Genomic DNA, 16640 nt, shown 5'->3' with positions numbered 1-16640 from the left:
TGTTCACTTCTGATTGGCTGTTCGCTCATCACCCAATATTATGCCTCGGGATTGGCCAGTGACTTTGGCATGCTTTTTTGCCTTTGCACCTGCGCAGTTAGTTGTTTACTAGTGGGGAGGACACGATGTCCGAGTCATCTTGGAATGGTGGATGTATCACCACTAACCCCAGCTTCCTACAAATTTTAACCTAAGTAGTCTGTCACCTTTCTGTTCTTACTAGAAAGTAGTTATTAAGGACTGCTGTAGCAGGAAATGACAAGAGCTGTGCCCAGCCACCCATGAAGAACAGGCTGTGTAAACCTATGAGGAAATGTGCTTTTGCTTTCTGTTTAGTTTCTGTTTTAAGGAAGCAAAGGTTGGAACTAATGATCCAGAATTCATAGAATTTACATAAATTATAAAACTTCTAAAATTATTATTAATAATAAAAGCTGATGGTGTAACATTAGTCAATAAAAGACTGGGTTCATACTCTCTGGCTGGGAGAAGGCTAATCCCTGAGATGGGAGAAGGAAAAAGAATGATTAGAGGATGAAAGACAAAAAAATGACAAGGAAGAAAGAAGGAAAGAGAATAAGGAAAAATGATGAGAATCTTCAGGGAACAGAGAGAGTACCTGAACTGACAGCTTGTATCTACCACTCACTCTGAGTCATTATTGAATCAGTTCCCATTCCTGCTTTTCTCAGGTCCCTTCTCAAGCTGGTCCTGATCAGGCCACTTGTTCATTCTCCCTCATCCCTGTCATCCTCACTCTCTTCCTTCACTCTCATTTTCCCACTCATCCTATCTTCTTCTCCCTGCTTGAGCCTTACAACTCATAGTCTTATCCTTGGTTACTCTTATTTTACCTATGTTTGGTTATCCCTGCTTCCTGAATGAATGCCCTTCCTGCTTTCCTGGCTTCCAAAACAATACTCTACATTAAGCAAGTGAGACCTAAAGAGGTGCCGAGACAATCTGTATATGAAATCCAGCAACATTTGTTCTTTTGGGCCTTGTTTATCCCTCAGTCACATCTATTTTTAGTTCTACAGTTTCTCTGCAAATTTCATTTTTCTTCACAACTGAATAAAGTTTCATTATGTGTGTACCATGCCTTATTGCCCATTCATCAATAGAAAACAACCACAGAGCAGGGAGAGAGAGTAGAGGCACAGATTGTAAATAGCTGCATATCCCTTCTGTTCTTGGTTTTGCCAGAACTCATGATTCAAAGAAGAAAGAAAAAAGGGATGATATGATGATTAGTATATTACAGCTTTAGTAGACTGCAAAGAAGGAGGATGTTAAAGGTCATATTGAGATGGTGGGGGGCTCAGATTAGGAGGGGAAGAGCTGGCTTCTGAATGATTCTTCTTCAAATATCTTTGATGTCCTCCTGTCTGAAGTCTGAAAATTGAAAATTCTCTGAAGGAAAACAGCTGCTCTTTATTTTAAAGTGAAGTTAAGGATCCCAGGAACAAAACCACCTCCACTTCTTATCTTCTACATATAATCTCCATGAACTGTTGGGACCCGACTTAGAATTGGCTGGTTGGTGAGCCAGTAACCTTTCGGGGCCTTTTTGTTTTTGTTTTTGTTTTTTTTCTGTTTTTGCCTTACTCATCCTGGCTGGACAGTTCATTCTTCCATGAAAACTCTAATATGAATCTTTCTCAGAATTTACCAACTTAGAGCTCAAGAAGTAATTCTGGAATTAATTAATGACTAAGTTCATGATGGATGATTACTAAATGTACAATTAAATATCTCACCCAGTTAAAGAAGTCAGTGAAGCACAGAGAAGGTAATTGCTAACTACTTGTATAGTGAGACTGACCTGGACCCTGAACCTTCTAAGCTGACTAACCTATTCTCCAGAAGCCATGGGTCATGATAGAAAGTCCCAGGGGAAATATTATATGAATATATGAATCCAATGAAAACTCAGGCTCTCAATGACTATACTCACTTGGACACACCAACTTATTCACTTTCATCCCTGAAGTCATGGCAACAAACAAACAACTACACCTATTAGGCATTGGTAAAATTAGGATGTGAATCTCTTGATGGAGGCAAGGAAAAAGAGCTTTGGCTCTTTTTTCATTATTATCTCCTTGTATTATCTGCTTGTGGCTGTTTGTGATTGTGTAACAAGAACTAAGACCCTTGGTTGGCCTCAGCCTCCTCTCTACCTCCTTGGTTTTTGGCATAAATTCTTTAAAAAGAAACATCTGAGATTACTGCTTGATAGTAATCCTCCTCCTATATGGAAGCTACCTCTCTCTCTCTCTCTCTCTCTCTTCTCTCTCTTCCCTCTCTCTCTCTTCCTCTCCTTTAAACTCATTACAAATATAAAAAATAAGAATGAAAATATTTTACAAATGCCATAAAGCTCATCCTCTATGGCCTATAAATTTGATTCCCCCAATTTGAGACACAAGAACTCAAACATCACTGGTTTCAGTTGGTTTGGTCACCTTCACATTTCTGGAACCCTGACTCCTAAGGAAGGTTCCATCATCTTCAGAGACACACTAGTAATCCAATATTATACACATGAGTACTCCCAATGTCAGCTGCTAAAGCTTTACAAGGTCTCAGATAAGACAGAGAGCAGTAAGAGAAACACAAGATTTTTTTTTCACACAGAGAGTGTGGTAAGTCCAAAGGGAAATGAAAAGATTTTGAAAACACCCAGAAAAGTGAAAAAAAAATGTCCATTTGAGGAAATGGTAATATGTCTTGGTAGTTAAGAGTCTTACTGCTCTTACAGAGAACCCATAGCTTTAGCTCCAGAGGATCTGACACTGTTGACCTCCCTTGGTACTAACACTCACACGAGCATGCCTCACCCATACACACACTCATGATTATACATATGACCAATACATAACTGAATAAACAGTAAAGGCTGTTGAAAAGAAGAAGAAAAGCAAATCTTGAACTCTGGGGTGGTAAGGAATGAACCTGGCTACTGTGTGACTTGGAGGATACTGGGAGATGTGGACACAGCCCCTTCAAATTGTACTGATTGGGCAGCATATAGACCTTAGTAGAAATCCCAAAATCAGCTCTGAGGGCCAAGCTAACATGGATGAACAGAGATGTCTCATCATGAGAAGTTGAGCATTTTGTTTCTGAAGCCTAGAAACCTACAGAGAGCTCACAGACCCACAGACATGTACTGCAAGGTACCTGCTCATAACCGTGACACTGTAGGAAAATGTGGTCTGGCGAGCCCCAAGATCATATTTAACAACTTTGAATTCACTGTCTGACAAAGTAGATCTTTCTGGTTAATCAATCATCTTTGAACCCTGAGGCCAAGGTTTGTCCTCTTCTTTTCCCCTCCCACAGAGAGGTAGGACAGACTACACCATACTTAAATGTGAGTGTTCAAGGAATTCAGCAACAGTCAGTGATCTGTAGGCCCTTTTATTATGGCTATCTTTGAGCTCAGCCATATCACAAATGTGTTTGGCATCTCTGGACTCCTCCAAGTGGTCTCTTTGCTTAGCCTACTGCTGCTGCTGTTCACAGCAGCCCAATACTACCTGCACAGACAATGGCTCATCAAGTCCTTCCAGCAGTTCCCATCACCTCCCTCCCACTGGCTTTTTGGAAACACCTTAAAGGTAAGAAGATACAACCTGTTATATGATGACCATGTGATCTCTGGGGACTACTCATTGGGGATAAGTGCACAGCTTCTTGCTGGGGACTATCTCTTGTCAATACAAAGATCTCCAATATGCCAAGGAATAAAAATATAGGGCCTGCCTTACTTCTGGAGGGATGGTGTCTGTTAAAGGATACAAGTAGATTTGTTTTCTGGAATCTAAGGGCATTTATAGAAGTGATGACTTGGAGGGACAATCCTACATACAAGTGAGAGGAAGGGCATTCCTGGGAGGACTAATGTGAGCACCACCCTATTAACCAGGATTGATTTAACTCTGCTTTATTGTCTACACCCAGTACCATGATCTCCTAGCAGCCAAGAACAGTATTCTCTTTACACCAGGGCATTTACATACGGAATTATGAAAAATGACCACAAGGAGCTTCCTGAAGAATGGGGATGAGCATCACTGTCCCCTTCAATCTCCAGCTGTGATGTACAATGCTGTTTGCTAAGTGTCTGTATGGACAGGCACTCAGCAAGACTTGTGCACTGACCAGACTTAAGAATAGAAAGAGTATGTAGAGATCTTACCAAGAGATGAAGATCTTACTCCAATTATCTCCTCTGAGGAGGAGAGTTCTGTCCAAGGCTGTGACATCAAAAGAAAATAATTCCCAGACACAGCAAGGGTCTGGGTGATAAACAAGTGGCTCATCAAGCTGGCCTGAACCCTATCTTCTGCTGAAAAATTCAAAGTTGTCCCTGTGAAAGTCCTTCCTTTCTCCTTCCATACAAAGCAATAGCTTCATGATTGTTTTAAACAATACTTCTCTTTTTTGTGTCTGTTCCCAAAGGACCAGGACCTCCAGCAGATACTTTTATGGGTAGAGAAATTCCCAAACACCTGTGTAAAGTGGTTCTGGGGGAACCATGCACATCTCGTGATCTATGACCCTGACTACATGAAGGTGATACTGGGGCGATCAGGTGAGAGTGCAATAGCATTGTAGCTTCAGTAGAGAGGCGTCACAACCAGGGTACATAACCTGGGTCTGTGACATCCTAGAAAGCAATGTCATTTCAGTCATCCATTTTTAAGTACGACTACTACTCATTCTCCTTGGTAACACCCACGTATGCATGAACACCTAGCTTTTAAAGCTGTAATTGTTGATTTCTTGGGGTCTTAAAATTACAAAGCCACAACTAACTACAGAACCATCAAGGTTTTCTCACACTTTGGCTTTGAAAACATGACTTGTGTTTCTTAGTGAACATCATAGTGACTGAAACACCTAGTTGTTGGGGGCCGACTTTTAGCAGAAAGCGGCTATCAGCTTTGCAGCCATCTTGAGCCATATACCCTGACATGAGACTTGGATTACAATAGCCTACAACAGCTGAGAACACTCGGATAATCTTGGTTTAGATACCTTGAGATTAAAGGTGTGTGAGATTAAAGGTGTGTAATTTAAGAGTATGATTTAGAAGTATAGAGATCAGAGTTAGATACAAGACCTAAGGGCATGATTAAAGGTGTAACTTAGAGGCGTGGCTTAGAAGTAAGACATATAAAATGCAGAGGCAGACAGTAGGATTCAGACATTAGGGAGACACAGCAGAGAGAAGACATTAGGGAGACGAGAGAGAGAGATTCATACACATCAGACATTAGGTAAAATCTGGCCTCACCCTCGCTCTTGCTGAACCCCCGACCTGAAGACCGGAGCGGCAGCTTGGGCCGGGATACAGTGGCCGCCCAAACGTGGGTCGGCCCAGGCCTCAACATTTTGCCTGGGCTGCAACATTTATTTTGGCCGTTCCAACTTGGGGCTAGTGCGGTCCCCAACACTTAGTTCTGGTGCAATGAAGCCTGTCTTTTGGGCCCAACTATGAGAACTGCTATAGAAAAGGAAGAGAACTAGGGGTATAGAAATGGCCACTGAAAGTCATCAAGAGTTTATAACATGATACAGTCTGAAAAACATCTTGTTTGGGCTGTTTTACTTGTCTCCAGGAAGCTGTTCATACCTTTCTTCTCTTACAGATCCAAAAGTTACACGCTCCTACAGTTTCTATGCTCCCTGGATTGGTACGTATGCTTAAACTGGGACTGAGAACACTACCCACTTAGCTTTCCCAATTGTTGCCTCTGATCATAGGGTAGCAGATACTTGTAGCCTGTGCTATGATCTCTCCTTAAATCAAGTCTTATTTCTCTTTTTCCAGCCAGACTCTCATTCCTACCTAATGCTGAGCCTGCCTGAACCTTAGCTTTTGGTATGTTGTTCCTCTGAACTTCCAACTAGTACTTCTGCTCTTCATGATTTTTTTTTTCAACCCTTATCTCACAGCTCTCATAACCCCAGCAATCATACCAGTCTAGCTGTAAGATTTCTATTTCTGAAATGCACTGTCATTTATGCCATTGTCTAAGAAATTCTACTTTCCCCAGAACTGTTTTGCATTTTTCAAACCATAGTTCCTTCCAAATTGTCGAAAGGATCTATAAGTCTCTCTTTCTTCAATAAATATGTATTCATATCTCTGGCCCAGGCTATGGTTTGCTCCTGTTGAATGGGAAGAAGTGGCTCCAGCACCGGCAAATGTTAACTCCAGCCTTCCACTATGACATCCTTAAGCATTATGTAGGAATCATGGTGGACTCTGTCCATGTGATGCTAGTGAGTGTCTGTCTGTCTGTCATTTATTCATCTGTCTATCTATCTACCTATCTATCAACTTGTCTTCTAGCTAGCTATCACTCCCTCTCTTCTGTACCTTTTCATTCTGTTTCTCTCCCTTCTATCCCTCCTCTCTCAAGGTGCATATGATTCAACACTCATTGTCCCAACCATACCTATTACATACATTCACATGGAATAGTACCCATGCCATTACTGCATTAGTGAGTTTCCCCAATCTGGATAAACAGAGATGTCACCATATTCAGAATCAAGCCATACTGGAATCATTTTCCAAGACAGAGAGCACCACGTGATTATAAGCAAAAGCCATCATCACCATGGAATCCCAACAGACAGCATGGCTATAAGTTCCATAGTGAGAAATGTTAGCTTCATTGTAAGAAGGAAATTCTAAGAATGCCACAAAATCAAGCTTTGTAGACATTGTGAGTAACTCAAGGTCAACATCTTTATACCTAAACATGCCACACCATCACCATCCACTGGACTCTGATTTGTGACTTCACCGTGCCTAATACAGTTTTGATGAGTGAGAAAGATTAAATCTGTGATAGTATTGATGAGGCATATTCATGGCAGCCAGCAGGCTTTCTTCCATTCTCACATTTTTTTCATATATGTGTTTCTTCTGGGTCTATGAGTCTAGTTTATCCATCAGAAAACTGAAGGGTAACACAGGCCTTTTTCATCCACTGAAAAATCACAATTACTTTTAAAAAAATGTGAAAAACATGATCTGATGTCATGAAAAGATATATTCAATTGTGTTGATTTTTGTGGTAAACAGATATCAGATTATAAAAGTTTGCTTCCTGCTCTGTTTTCCCTGATCTCCAAGGTAGGAGACTCTGATCACATCACCTGTAGACTCAGAGAAAGATTACAGTCTATTTACTACAGGTATTCAGTAAAAAAAAAATCAGATAATTCTCCATTCTTACTACAGGACAAATGGGAGCAGCTTGAGGGACAAGACTTCCCTCTGGAGATCCATCAAGACATCTCCTTGATGACCATGGAGACAATCATGAAGTGTGCTTTCAGTTACCAGGGTAGTGCCCAGTTGGAGGAGTGAGTAACAACCATTGAGCTGAAGGATTCTTGATGTCACCAGTCATTGTGAACTTACATAAAGGCAGGGTATGGGGCAGGTCAGATGCTTATAGCCACCAAAAAGCAAGGTTCTGACCCAGCTCTGGCCTTATTAAACTCCAAACCAGATGCAATCCAGACTAAGCACCCATGAGAACCATAGCAAGTGCAGAAGCGTAGCCACCTGTCTTTAAAAGCTTAAGAATCAAAGTTGCTCTAGGACATAAGTGTGCTATACTTCAGTTATGTACCTCAGTTGAAAAATGAGAAAATATCTACAGATAATTTACTGCCTGTGAATCAGACAGACATTGTCACCAATACTAATTTGTGCCTTTTAGTTACAGAAATTCCAGATCCTACATTAAGGCTGTTGAAGACCTGACTCACCTGATTTACTTGAGAATGAGAAATGGCTTTCACCAAAGTAATACCATCTACAGTCTGTCCTCCAACGGCCGCTCATTCCACAGTGCCTGTCAGATTGCTCATAAACACACAGGTTCTGTTCTCCCACATGCTAATCTCTCTTCCTTTATCAGGCTCATCCCAAATACGTGATCATGTCTCTTAGGTTCAGTTCAATAAATCCCTCTGTAGGACCAGCTACTTTAGTATAATTTGGGAAGTTATTGGATTAGCATTAAGTGCTATCCAGGGATTACCCATGTCATTACATTATTGATGCTGTGTGAGACCCATGGGACCATGTTAACTATGGTTTCTGTAGGCTGTGAATCCAAATAGAGACATGGCTTACATAATATGACACTAGGCTTTTAACCCTGACCCTCATAGTCATGCTTACGTGTATCCTGAACTCTGGTAGACACAAAGATTGTAGAGTCAAGAATACTCACATAGCACTAACATTTACCTTACCTTTGTCTGATAACTGTTGTGCTTGAACAGAAAAGGTGATCTGTATGAGGAAGGCTCAGCTGCAGAATGAGGAAGAGCTAGAGAAGATCAGGAAGAAGAGACGCTTGGATTTCTTGGATATCCTCTTATTTGCCCAAGTAAGTAGAAATATGGGGCTGAAGTTTCGTCCAGATGCACAAGAGAAGGAAAAAAACTCTGCTTTCTCAGCTGTACCTTCATCCAGACAGAGGATGGGAAGAGCTTGTCTGATGAGGACCTGCGTGCTGAGGTGGACACATTCATGTTTGAGGGTCATGACACCACAGCCAGTGGAATCTCCTGGATTTTCTATGCTCTGGCCACCCACCCTGAGCACCAACAGAGATGCAGAGAGGAGGTCCAGAGAATACTGGGTGATGGAACCTCTGTCACATGGTGAGAACAATTCAGGATGAAAGAGAACCTTGTCTTCTTACAGATTGTATTCCCAGCTCTGTGTGACTCTTCCATATGGGCTTTATTTCAGGGACCACCTGGACCAGATGCCCTATACCACCATGTGCATCAAGGAGGCCCTGAGGCTCTACCCACCAGTACCAGCTGTAGGCAAAGAGCTCAGCACACCAGTCACCTTCCCAGATGGACGCTCCTTACCCAAAGGTATGAGCTTTCCAGACCCCTTCACCCAAGCACTCATGTGTTTCTGTTGTTCTCAACTTCACTAGGTCTCTCTCGTTCCTCAGTATGATGGATTTTTCTTTGAAGTTGGAATAATGCTATAAAATCCCTGATAGTAATAATACTTTCCCTGATAGTGATAATACTTTCTTCAGCAATGTTTTCAGAAATAAATGCTACCCTCTAGTTAAATGTCGTTCTCAGCCCTGAAATTTCCATGACTTAAAAAAAAAAAGTGGGCTGAAAAGGACTGAGACCAGCCCTTGTAGAGATAAAGTTTTGTCTGTGAGTGACTGCAAATGAGAGAGATAAGAGATCTTCATGCTGTGTGTTAAGTATATCCCAGTCCCTCCAAAACCTCTAATTTGATAGAAGAGAGAATGGTAAGATCTGAGTTTCCTATTCTGGTAGTGAAACACAAATTAACTAACTCACTGGGCTGGGGTCTTCTGAGTGTTATGTGAGCTAACATACAGTCACAGAAACTGATGGAAGACTGATGATGTATTTTCATTTATACGCTTATCGTAAGCAGGACACTCTTGATTCATGATTGATGTGTCGTTGCTATTTTTTAATGGATTCTTTACTCAGCTCTCCATCTCCAATAAGATTATTTTGCTCAGTGGTGACTCAAATATGAAAAACATTTGTGTATGTGTGTCCCTCATTGCCCCTACATCTTCGACATAATTACCCTCCCATTTATGTCCTTTCTACCCCCACAGGATCCTTAGTAACTCTCTCCTTTTATGGCCTTCACCATAACCCAAGATTGTGGCCAAACCCAGAGGTATGACAACATTGGGAAGAGAAGGTTTCCCACTTTCCTTCTTTCTCTTTCTCTCTTCCTTCCTTCCTTCCTTCCTTTCTTCCTTTCTTTCTTTCTTTCTTTCTTTCCTTCTTCCTTTCTTTCTCTCTTTCTTTATATTATGTCTGTGAGTACACCATCGCTCACCTAAGACACTAGAAGAGGGCATTGGACCCCATCCCAGATGGTTGTGAGCCACCATATGGTTGCTGGGAATTGAACTTATGACCTTTGAAAGTGCTCATGACCACTGAGCCAACTCTCCAGTGCCTGGTCTTCCACTTACTGATCTAGGAATTCTTCCCCTTTATGTATTGGGAACAGGCTTGACTCCCATCCATCCTGGTCCTCATGTTCTTTTTGCAGGTGTTTGACCCTTCTAGATTTGCACCTGATGCCCCCCGGCACACCCATGCCTTCCTACCCTTCTCAGCAGGAGCAAGGTAAAGACTCTGGGTTAGGGGACATGACTGGCATATGTCAGCATTTGATATTTCCAATCCCTTAGGGCTCTCTGATGCCTATTTACATGGCTGTTGATGGGGTATGTTTGTTGGTTCCAAAAAGAAAAAAGGTATTTTAGTGCACAGATCACTGATTTTTAACTCACTTCTCAGTGGCCACTGAAAAACATGTGTCAAACATTAATATATTTTCTTATTTCCCCAATTCTTCAATATCACATTTTCAGAATTTTACATAAATTAACCTTAAAACATTCTTTTCTATTGTCAGAAATCTTGATTGGAAGGACTCCTTTCCCCAAATTCTTATTATAGCCCACCATATCTTTTCACTTAATTTAATAGCTGCATACTACAATGAATTTATGAGTGTGTGTGTGTGTGTGTGTATATATATATATATATATATATATATATATATATATAGAGAGAGAGAGAGAGAGAGAGAGAGAGAGAGAGATAGGTATAAATATATATAACATATAAAATATAAAATGTATGTATTTAATATTGTAATGTGATATATTAGGTAATATGCTATATTTCAAAATATTGAAAATCCAGATACTTTGCTGGTCCTTTTCCTAAAGTCATATCTGTGACAGTTTACAGATCATTGTATGTTGGACACCATATTTGTGGCTTTTAGCTTCACCAAAATTTCATTGAGTATAAAAATTTTGGCATTTTGTATACAATTTTCCTGTTTGAAAAATTATGCATGAGGGAAGGGACTTAACAAACAGGCCTGGTCTGCCTAAGAATGTGGTAGCAAACAGGAACGAAGACATTAAACTGCCCCTGAGGAAATCCCTCTGTGTGGTGCAAGCATGTACAACGGCAAACTGCTGAGTGAGCAAAGGGTCGCTGTGAAAATCCACAGACTGCAAGACTCATCCTGGCCAAAACCTCATAATTAATGAATACAAAATATGTTATTTTAATACAGCAATTCTGAAGCTGAATCAGCTTACACAGAGTAGGTTAGATGCATGGCATTTCACTGGAAGGAATATTTTAAGGTTAACCTTAATCCAGGACTAAGAATTTCATCTTAACCAGCTTAAAAAATAAAAACATTAAATTTTTAAAAACACAAGGCAGCCACTGGATGGGAGGAGACTACCTTTCTGGAGTGAGGTTGCATGGCTACAGATGCTGTACAGATGGTTTGAAAGACTGAAGGGAAGCCCTTCCCATTCTGTGAATGCAGAACACCAAGATGAGGTTTGTACTTCTTCACTGATGTGTAACTTTCATCCTGAAATCATCTGTATTTTTATATATAGATTATAAATTCCAGGAACATGATCCACCCCTTCTTATATTGTATGGAATGGTGGAGTCCAGGCTAAAGATCCAGAAATGATTTGTGAAGGGAATTGGCTAACCGTTAGGTCATTAAAGGACTCATATGCTAAGACTCTATGCCCCACATTGTTGACACTATTCAAATGACATTCCATGTGTCTGAGAGCAGAACTAGGGTAGAGCTAGTCCTGGAAGAATGAAAGGCTTTGTCAAAATCAGGATTAGGCTGGGACCATGAAGCAAGACCCTATGCCCCACTCTGGATGGGGCTTATTGGCCAATGCTTGATGAACTAAGAACAGGTGTGAGGCCAAAGCTCACTTTACTATGTCTGCCTGTCCTAGAAACTGTATCGGGAAACAGTTCGCCATGAATGAGCTGAAGGTGGCTGTGGCCCTGACCCTGCTCCGATTTGAGCTGCTGCCCGATCCCACCAGGGTCCCAGTCCTCGTGTCAAGAACGGTGCTAAAGTCCAAGAATGGCATCTATCTGCATCTCAAGAAGCTAAAATAACACTGGTGGAGAGTAGGACAGCTGTAGAGGCCTGCTTCCTGAAGTACTTTTGCTTGCCACCTGCGTTTGTTCCCGACTTGTCTGTACTTACTTTGCTTTCTCTCTGAACCCTGTGCCCCTTCTCCTCTGCTGTCTGTAATATCGCCTGCCCATTCTCTCTTATTCTTCTTTCTCTAACGCTCCTCCATATTCTTTCCCAGCTTGTGTGTGTGTGCCTGTCTGCCTTCTCTCTGACTGGCCACATAACCCCTGAACAGCTGCCTGTCCTCCAGGAAGTTTGGTTTTTATAAGCATCGGCCCCATGAATGCAAAGATACTAAAGGGAGACACCTGTATCCCTCCTTGTGATTTTCAGATTATTCAATCAAGGGACCCAAAGGAGTTAATATGTTCCTAGAAATCCCACACGTAGTAAAATAAAGCTAATGTTCTTAGTGCCACCTAGAAGAAGAACTTGACTCACAAGAGGTGATTTCACACAGTTCTGATACCTTATTTTGTGGTTAAATTAACATATGTAGATTTCCTGGGGTTTGCTTCATTTTTTTTCCATGAAATTTTCTAGGAAAAAAAAAAAAGATGAAGGGAAACCAATAGCATCCATCTTGTTTTGAACTAACTCTAAATAAATTTTCATTACCAATTTTCTTTCCCTTTTTTTAAAACAGAAAAATATTATGGTTTTATTGTATTTTTCTAGTTGGTACTAGCTGATATTAAAAAACACAAATGATCTTATAAGGTGCTATCACATTGAAAAGTTATTAACGTTTCTTTTTAGTTCCAATAGCTTTCTCTGAATTCTGTTGCAATTCCTTTGCTTGTGGTCATCTTATCATAGACAACATTCTTAAAGAAAACTCACTCTCACTTTCCCAGCAGCTATCCATTGTCAATAGCTCCTCAGCTAGGGATGGTACGTCATGTCTACCTCCCCTTACCATGCTAGCATATGGTCTGGCTTGAGCTTATACAGCACTTCTGCATACTGTCCAGTCACTGAGTTCATATGGGCACCTGTCCTGTTGTGTTCGGAGGACATTGTAACAGGAACTATGGGTCTTAGAATCTTTCCTTTCCAACTCCCACAGTAGTCTGAGACATGGAAGAAGAGGATATCATATAGATGTCCCATTTAGAGCAGAGCATTCTGCAGTCTCTTATTTTCTGCATCTTGGGTGTTTGTAGGTCTCTGTGTTAATTGTCATCTATTGCAAATAGAAGATTCTCTGCTGAGCATTAAAAGGTGTGTTAATCTACAGGTTTAACAATAACTCATTGGGAGCCATTTTAATACTATGTCTAGTTAGAGTAATAGTAGGAAGGAAGTTCTCTTTTCTAATCACAAGTTCTTCACTCAAACAACAATCATGACAGATATGAGTTTTATATTATGGAATGGAACTCAAATTTAAACAAGAATGGATTGGTTACTACCATGATATTTGTGCTGCTACTGAACCAGTGGGTATATCACCAGACCAGTCATGGTTGTAGGTCACAAGTGTCTACTTTTATCCTCTGGTACCATATATAGAACATTTTAGCACTATGAAAGCTAGTCAGAAGGAACAATGCTTTGGAGAGTGTAGGAAGCCACGGTTAGCGGTGATACATCTGCCATTCCAAGATGAGTCGGACATCGTGTCCTCCCCACTAGTAAACAACTAACTGCGCAGGTGCAAAGGCAAAAAAGCGCGCCAAAGTCACTGGCCAATCCTGAGGCGTAATATTGGGTGATGAGTGAACAGCCAATCAGAAGTGAACACACACCACTCTAGGGCATAAATAGCAGTGCCATTCCCTAGGTTTCTTCCTTCCGCGGTCTTCACTTCTGCTGATACAAGATTAAAGCCTCGCTGTGGTAATACCCGAATTCTGCCTCTTGTGTCTCTCTTCCATGGGCGAAAGGGGACACGGGAGGTGCGCGGAACAGGGGAGAATACCAGCTTGAACTACCCATGTTCTGTGATTTAAGTATGTGATGTCTTCAACTATAGGGTCTTACCATCAAGTTTTAGAAGGTAATGTAATATTTTGGGGTCTCTGGGACCTCATTGGCCAACAAATCCAAAAGAGGTAAGCCTTCTTGGCTTTGAGATTTTTATTTGCTAGACTGTATTATTTGGAGGGAGTGTTGTTCTTCCATTATATGGTAGAGTGGAAACTTCTAGTTTCTTTGGAAAGCTAGTTGTATCAAATGATGCTTTACTGGGGCACAGAGGTGAAAGAATGTCTAACCAGAGCAGGCATGGGAAAGAATGTTTTCCTGAAGCAGGTGAAAGGATGTTTTGATATAGCAAACACGTGAAAGGACCCATGATGGAGTATAAATATGACCCCACAGACAGTGGGAGATGAGCACTGAGCATTGGTTTGGTTTGTTCCACCTCACTATTCTTCACTAAAGACACACATGTATTGGTTTGCCTTACATAGTGTTGTTGAGCTCAACTTGTGGTAATGGTGTCATTGAGAGAATCTCATCCAAGAACTGCTCAGGAAATTCCTGCAGCAGCTCGAAGCTTCTGCAGTCTCACCTTCAGCTGGTTGGTGAGCCTGGCAGTTTCTTCAGGATTGAACTACAGCTGCCTCATGTCTGATTGCTGAAAGGACTAGACCATAGTTGCTGGTTCATGCCTGATATCTGCCTGTTTAGAGGACTGGTCTGTGGTTGCTGAATCGTATTTGGTGTTTGCTATAGGACTGAACTGCTGCCAAAGAAGATCAAGCGCATCCAAAAAAAAATTATTGCTGAACAGATCTATTTCCCCGCATCCTAATAACTTTTCTCTTCTACTACCCCTGCTGGGTGGTGGACTAGAGGAGAGATTGAATCCTTATAAAAGTAGGTTGCAAAAATTTTATGTCTACAATATAGTAATTGCATTGTAACTCTTCCTATAGATGTGTGTGTGTGTGTGTGTGTGTGTTCTACAGTAGTAGATTGGTTTCCGTATGCCTTTTTTGAAATGTTTGAATTGTTATATAGTCCTCCCTGTATCCTGTCCTTTTCCCTGTCTTCCCATTGCACTGAAATTTAACCCTTCTTGCTCCATTAACCCCCTTCAATACTTTATACCACTACTTTCTCCCTTTCCTTGAAACTCTCCCATGGCACCTTACTAACTTCCTGAAATCTATTGGTATTCCAAATGTATTTCTTAGTTTCTGTTAAGATACAGGAGGCTCCAACACAGTTTTGTTAAGCTATTGGGTAAACTAGTCACATCTGGGAACTACCCACAACTTGATGCCGGAGAATGCTCACCTGCCTGGAGTTTTCCCCTACTTCTCTGACCCTTGAGTGTTGGTTGGTGGACTAGTGAAAGGAAAGAGCTTTTTGGATCTTAACTGAGTCTTATTTGGTTTGAATATTTTAGTGGCTCAGTTTTGTGATTTAGACTTTGGACGGGGGAGGGTCACAAGGGTTCCAGGGTGGACCTGGGAGGACTAGAAAGTGAATTTGATCAAGTACATTATGTGAAATATCCACATAATCAATAAAAATATTATGTTAGAAAAAAGGTAGAGCCGGGCAGTGGTGGTGCACGCCTTTAATCCCAGCACTTGGGAGGCAGAGGCAGGTGGATTTCTGAGTTCGAGGCCAGCCTGGTCTACAGAGTGAGTTCCAGGACAGCCAGGGCTACACAGAGAAACCCTGTCTCAAAAAACAAAAACAAAAAACAAAAAACAAAAACAAAAACAAAAAAAGAAAGAAAAAGGTAGAATACAGAAGATATAAAAAAATTAACACAGAGGATAAGGTTGTGAGATGAATTGTTATGTTTCATTTGCACAATAAGTAGTTTTAAGAAACAAATGTCAATTCTAAAAGCTTCACTAGACAGCAGTTCACATAGATGACTATGTTTTTCCATTTAAACTAGCATAATGATTTTCAAGCCAATGATTAGAATTATGTACCAATGTCATAGCAATAAATACAAAGAATTTTAAGCATGTTTAAGTGTGTAGTAAAATATAAGTAGGAAACTATTTTACAATTTATTATCCTTCTGGCCATAGTGTTCAATACAAAGAATACTAGAGAGAAACAATATATGTTACACAAATTATCCACCACTAATAATTTGCAAAGTGAATAATGTATTTTGAATATACAGTATTTTAAGGTTGGAATGATGGCTATTTTTCAGTAGCGAATGTTTAGTAGTCAGAAATTTCCAACGTTGCTGCTAACTAGTTGAGCTACTTGAGTTAGGAGTCTTGAGTGTGTCTCCAACACTAACCAGCCACCAGGGGGCACTGACATCTTTGAGAAAGATAGACCCAGGAAATTGCATGTGATTTGCAGCAGGCTGTCTTGGAAAAGAATAGATCCCAAGGACCCAAATGATAAGATGCCAGATGTTGAACTGGCTGCTATCAGTGGGGACAGATGTGACAGCTGAGACTGGATCAGCCTGTTTAGGTGGGAGGCTGGAGATTATTGCAGGTTCCATGGATCTTGTGCTATCTAAAATTTCAGGCCTCTTTGAGATAGAATGTACCTGCACACACACACACACACACACACACACACACACACCAAGATTTCTTTGTTTTACACTTTTCTGTCTTTC

At 40.9% G+C, this 16640-nt stretch overlaps 1 protein-coding gene across 2 annotated transcripts; it reads left to right on the top strand.

The window, feature by feature from the left end:
* The first annotated feature begins 3382 nt into the window (after positions 1 to 3382).
* Positions 3383 to 13930, top strand: LOC117708416 (cytochrome P450 4A14-like). Of its 2 annotated transcripts, XM_076934419.1 has the most exons (13): positions 3383 to 3626; positions 4471 to 4603; positions 5664 to 5708; positions 6173 to 6300; positions 7271 to 7395; positions 7758 to 7918; positions 8329 to 8435; positions 8522 to 8712; positions 8804 to 8937; positions 9684 to 9748; positions 10133 to 10209; positions 11331 to 11457; positions 11886 to 12053. In XM_076934419.1, exons 1-13 carry the CDS (start codon positions 3432 to 3434, stop codon positions 11916 to 11918), a joined length of 1521 nt encoding a protein of 506 aa, XP_076790534.1. In that variant the 5' UTR covers positions 3383 to 3431; the 3' UTR covers positions 11919 to 12053. The 2 variants fall into 2 exon arrangements, with proteins under 2 accessions (XP_076790534.1, XP_076790533.1); XM_076934418.1 differs by lacking the exon at positions 11331 to 11457 and having other exon boundaries at positions 11886 to 13930.
* Positions 13931 to 16640: the final 2710 nt, after the last annotated feature.

Source organism: Arvicanthis niloticus, chromosome 5 (genome assembly GCF_011762505.2).
Source record: "Arvicanthis niloticus isolate mArvNil1 chromosome 5, mArvNil1.pat.X, whole genome shotgun sequence".
Classification (NCBI taxonomy): domain Eukaryota; kingdom Metazoa; phylum Chordata; class Mammalia; order Rodentia; family Muridae; genus Arvicanthis; species Arvicanthis niloticus.
Note: the sequence above shows the minus strand (reverse complement) of the source record. Positions and strands in the feature narration are given on the sequence as shown.

Excerpts from the sequence above, each read along its gene's own strand:
- LOC117708416 (XM_076934418.1), top strand. The coding sequence starts at position 3,432 with ATGGCTATCTTTGAGCTCAGCCATATCACAAATGTGTTTGGCATCTCT. Across the intron at positions 5,709-6,172 it reads TTTCTATGCTCCCTGGATTG|GCTATGGTTTGCTCCTGTTG; the intron begins GTACGTATGCTT and ends TCTCTGGCCCAG. Across the intron at positions 7,396-7,757 it reads GGTAGTGCCCAGTTGGAGGA|TTACAGAAATTCCAGATCCT; the intron begins GTGAGTAACAAC and ends TGTGCCTTTTAG.